At 37.1% G+C, this 5,687-nt stretch overlaps 1 protein-coding gene across 1 annotated transcript; it reads left to right on the forward strand.

Annotated features, from left to right (window-relative positions):
* Window positions 1-889: 889 nt before the first annotated feature.
* LOC105805583 (olfactory receptor 13D1-like) lies at window positions 890-1,828 on the forward strand. Its single transcript, XM_012638515.1, has one exon. The coding sequence runs from the start codon at window positions 890-892 to the stop codon at window positions 1,826-1,828; it is 939 nt and encodes a 312-aa protein (XP_012493969.1).
* Window positions 1,829-5,687: the final 3,859 nt, after the last annotated feature.

Genomic DNA, 5,687 nt, shown 5'->3' on the forward strand with positions numbered 1-5,687 from the left:
GTATTAGAGACAGATGGTCTGAAAGGCCTTGCTACTTAAGCGTGTTCTGCAGACAAGCAGTATTGGCATTACCTGGGAAAATATTAATAAATGTGGATTTCAGAACCCACCTCAGATCTACTGAATCAGAATCTCTAACAAAATTCCCCAGGTGATTTGTATGCATACTAAAATTTGGAAGCACTCCACAATATGAATGAGTCTCTTCCTCAGTTGCACATTAAAAATCACCTGGAGAGTATTATAAAAAAAAAAAGAGAGAGAGAGAGATGCCTGATTCCCACACCTTAGACAACCTGCATAATTGCGGGAGGGCTATAAAGTGTATTTTTTAATAGTGAGATTTAAAGTCAGAGAATGAAGATTTGCATAGCAGCAAATCTATAATTTTCTCTCTAGCCTTAATTTTTCCTCAGAGAATAATATTGATGATAAAATAATATGTGTGAACATATTTTTAAACTATAAAACCCTAAATCAATGGTATTGTTAATGATTGGCATGGTATGAAATAAAATACACAAATCTTTGTTGAACAGATTAATGCATGCTTTCTCCAAAATATTGATTTTTCAAAGTGGGTCTGTGGATCAACAGTATTAGAAATAACAGATGCTTGTTAAAAACGTAAATGTTCTTCTTTGTCTCAGACTTTGCGCATCACAATCTCAGAAAATGAAATACAGAAGCCTGCATTTTTAATAAGCTACCAGTGTAATTACTATGTGCCTTCAATCACTGCCTTATGAGCTAGGAGATGAGTCCCAAAACCTAAACTCACCTCTGTTACCACCACTCCACCTAGTTCTGACACACTTGTCCCTCCCATCCCAATTATCTCTCACTTCATATGATAATACTGTGCAGACTCATTGAACTCCAGGTATAAATGGAAAGGACCAATTGGACAGAAATTGAGTTCATACTGCAGGGACTTTCTGAGTACCCAAGAGCTGAAAAACTTCTTTTTGTGGTGTGCTTGGTGATGTACCTGGTAATCCTCCTGGGGAACAGCACTCTGATCATCCTGACTCTCCTGGATGCCTGCCTCCATACTCCCATGTACTTCTTCCTTGGCAATCTTTCCTTTCTAGACATTTGGTACACATCCTCCTTTATCCCCTCAATGCTGATACACTTCCTATCAGAGAAAAAAACCATCTCCTTCACTAGATGTGTTGTTCAAATGTCCGTCTCTTACACTATGGGATCCACAGAGTGTGTGCTCCTAGCAGTGATGGCATATGACCGTTATGCGGCAATCTGCAACCCTCTGAGATACCCCATCATCGTAAACAAGGCCCTTTGTGTTCAGATGGCGGCTCTCTCCTGGGGATTAGGCTTTCTCAACTCATTGACAGAGACTGTTCTTGCAGTACGGTTGCCCTTCTGTGGAAAAAATGTCATTAATCACTTTGTTTGTGAAATACTGGCCTTTGTCAAGCTGGCTTGCACAGATATTTCCTTGAATGAAATTACTATAATGTTGGGCAATGTCATATTTTTGTTTTCTCCATTACTGCTGATTTGTATCTCCTATGTTTTCATCCTTTCTACTGTACTAAGAATCAATTCAGCTGAAGGAAGGAAAAAGGCTTTTTCCACCTGCTCAGCCCACTTGACAGTGGTGACTGTGTTTTATGGGACAATCCTCTTCATGTACATGAAGCCAAAGTCCAAAGATTCTACTTTTAATAAGCTGATTGCCCTGTTCTATGGCGTGGTCACCCCAATGCTCAATCCTGTCATCTACAGCCTGAGGAATGCAGAGGTGAATGGAGCTATGAGAAAATTGATAAGGGGACACTGGTTCTGGAGGAAACGATGACACACTGACACTTGAGTTTCTGCACAATATAAGCTCACAAATTTGAGGCAAGAATTTTAAAGATAAACAGAACAAAAGAATTGAAGGTCCAGATACATGGTGTCAGAGAATTTCACAGTTAGAAATCTGAATATTAACAATTTAGATCACTGTATGAGAATGACTGTGATCTCATAAAAATATAGGGACAAGTGGTCTAAAAAGTGAGGGTAAACTTTTATAAAGGAGAAAAATATTTTAATCGAGACTTTCTAAGAAAATTCAGCCCATATGTCTGCTTAACAAACCACATTTTTTCAGCCCTCTCTTTTGGAAAACTATTTCACAGTTTTTATCATTGTTGTTTTATTCTTGCTTTTTCTTTTATCCGGGGATTTGATCTGGCCCCAACCTCCATACGCAACTATGTATTTCACCTTCTTTCCCTGACCATCCTCCAATCCCTTTGCTCATGCTATGTTCCAATTACTGTGTCATTACCTAATTATATCATCTTCTTTCACACTTAATGACAATAGTATATGCTATTTCATCTGCATTTTCACATTTTTCCTTTTCTGTTGAAATCGTAACAATTTCATAGAAGACAGGTCAAGTGTTCTATCCTCTGCAACACCATCCAGAATTTTCCCCGAGTTAGTTATTCCCTCCTCTGTGCTGCCCTGACCTTTATCTCCACTACAGCAATTTTCCTTTTATATTATAATCATTTGTTAGCTTCTGAAATCTTCCCAGTGGTTCACTGTTCTCTGTATAAAGTCTAATGTCAAGCTAATTAAAAACAGTTGGCAATAATTTACTGTTTAATTAATTGATTAAAAATTTAAAAGGATAGTAAAATATGGTCCAAGTATCTCATTTAATATAGGGAGATGAGAGAACTGGAATTTATGTATTTTTTCCTTTACCAAATGACAATTCTAAAATACTTTGGTAAAATAACAGCTAATTTTTAAAATTAGGAAAAAATAAGAAAAGATAAAGATTGAATAATCTGAAGAGTTCACTTGAGCTGAGTTAGACAAAACCATAGTGTATATCATTAGCTAATAAGCAATTGCTGAAAAAAATATATCAATTGTACAAATTCTTAAAGGACACTCATAAATTGACTCTTTCAGAGACAATAGATAATCTTATTTTAAATATTTTCCTTTCATTAAAAAAAACCCTAGAAATGGCAAGTCAGTTATAATATGTAATTGTATTTTTTATAAAATATCATATATCTGTATAATACATGGTTGAGCTGCCTGGCACAGTGTCTTAGCCTGAGCTGGGTGAGGAGGACATCTATGCTCACCATCCACTGGCAAACATTCTGGTAATCCAACAGTGTTGAGGACAGCGTCTTTGCTTAACTCTGTCTGCACAGCATGATATTTTGGAGCCTGGACAGAGTAAGGGAGATACCAACATGGAAGAGTGGCTCAGTTCAGGCTGTCAGAGTCCAAGCAGAATAAAAGGCACATACACACAAGACATGGATGTGGATCCCAGCTCCTGGTTGAGGATCTCCCCAAAAAAGACTACAAAGAAAGACTGCAAAGAAAGGCTGACTGGAAGAAGATAATAGAACACAAGTGGGGTAAGGAAAATGTCTGCTCACCAGGGGGGGAGTGGGGCAAATGGTTCGAAGTGAGCTGTCAGAGCCCTAATGGGGTGAGGAAAGCATCCACAAGTGGAAAGATTCAGAATATGAGTGCCCAAGTCTGAGAGTGGTGAACAGGAAATCCCTGAAGAACCTAAATGGAATGACAAGAGCACAACTGAGGAGGGGAGACAAGTCAAGGTGTGTCAGAATCAGATCAAGGTGAAGGGGACAGCCTTGCCTGAAGTGTCAGAACCCAAGCAAGTTGAGAAGGATGTCTGTGGGGACAGTGGGGTGAGGAGGACATGCTCATGGCGGAGTTTGAAGCAAAAGAAATGGAAATTGGTTACACACAGGGGATCCAGCAAGTAACAAGTAAACATATTAGATATAAAACCACCATGTGTCTCCCTGTCAAAGAGAAAGTTACAAATACTAGGAAGGAAGAAAACTAGAATAAACCCTGTGTTGTTGAATTAGAATTGGAGGTATCAGTGTGAACGCAAGGTTTTAAGGTTTTAATAGATGTAAAAAAAGAGTGATATACATATAGGAAGATAAATAGGGAAATGATAGCAAGATATAATTATAGAAATTAATACAAATATAAATGTACGTAAATTTATTTCCTAGATTCACTGATAGGGCCTGGGAGCAGTGACATGCCAATAACCATTGTACACCTAGTACCAGATCTTGCTTTCTAAATACAGATCTCCACTAAAAGGAACTAGGGCTAGTTCTAGAAATTGTGCAGGGAAAGATCAAGATGGGCCTGGAATATCTTGCTGTAACTTTCTTTTGCCAGCATAAAAGTGCTCAAAAATTGTGGGATGTATGTCAAAAGTATGTATAAGCCAATTTTGAAGTGTTCCCACTGGCAAAATCAGGGACAATATGAGCATTAGAGTCAATAGTGATATTAAATTATTGAACTCACTTAAGACACTATGATTCCATAGTGACATAAATCAATGAATAAATTGAAAGTTTGATGAAGAAAGAGGTAATAACACTTATTAAGTGCAAAGGGAAAAAAAGTAATTTTGTGGTAGCAGGTACCGTCTTCATTAAATGTCCAAAGTTAACTTTGGTAGAAATAGGGCAAATTGTATCATGGGCTCCTAGATAGGATGCAAAGAGAAGAATACAACAATACTTTTGTGATACTCCTGTCAAATACACATAACCTGAATGCAATCATGAGGAAACATTAGAGTAACACAGATTAAAGGACATTCTACAATACATATGGATTGTAATCTTCAAAAATGTCAAGGACGTAACAGTGAAGGAAAGATGAAACTATTACAGATTGAAGGAAACTAGAGACATAACCACACAATGCAACATAAGATTTGAACTAGATTATTTTGCTTTGAAAGATATCATTAAAACAATTGGCTAAAATTGATTGAGGTCTAGAGATTACATGTGAGTAATGTATCAAAACTAATTTCCCAATTCTAATGATTGTATTATGGTCATGTAAGAGGATGCCCTTGTTTGTAAAAATAACACACTAAATCAATCAAGACTGATGGGGCATTGTACTGGCAATGCATCTGAAGTAACTGAAGAAAAGATTTTTTATCGTAAGTTTTCTGTAAATTTTAGATTATTTCTAACAATAGTATCAAGTCTATAAGAATAAGAATTCAATAAAAATTAGCTATTATTTTTAATTATCATCTTATCACAAGTTAACTCTATCCTACTGTAATATTATGGATTGCCACCAGAAACAGAGTCTTCATTTAATAATTTCCTTAATAAAGGGCTCCCTCTACCAGAGTATTACCTTGTAACAGATATTTTTGTGGGGGGAGCATTACAAAAATCAAGGTCTGACATAATGATGAGAAAGAAGCAAATTATGACTTCTTTGTTATTGTGAACTGTATGATACTCTTTGGTGGTTAATTTTATGTGTCAACTTGACTGGGCCATGGGATGCCCAGATAGCTGGTTAAACATTACTTCTGGGTGTAACAATGAGGATATTTCCAGAAGAGATTAACATATGAATTGGTGAACTAAGTAAAGCAGATGCACTTCCCCATTGTGGGTGGGCATCATTCAATCCATTGAGAGTCTGAATAGAACAAAAAGGCAAAGGAAAATTGCATTAACTCTGCCTGACTGCTTGTGCTGAGACATCAATCTTTTCCCACCTTCAGCACTCCTGGCTCTTAGGCCTTCAGACCTGGATTGGAATCTGCACCATTGACTCTGCCTCTCAGGCCTTTGAACTATACCAAGAGCTTT

This window comes from Propithecus coquereli, unplaced genomic scaffold (assembly GCF_000956105.1).
Source record: "Propithecus coquereli isolate 6110/MARCELLA unplaced genomic scaffold, Pcoq_1.0 Scaffold130, whole genome shotgun sequence".
NCBI lineage: Eukaryota > Metazoa > Chordata > Mammalia > Primates > Indriidae > Propithecus > Propithecus coquereli.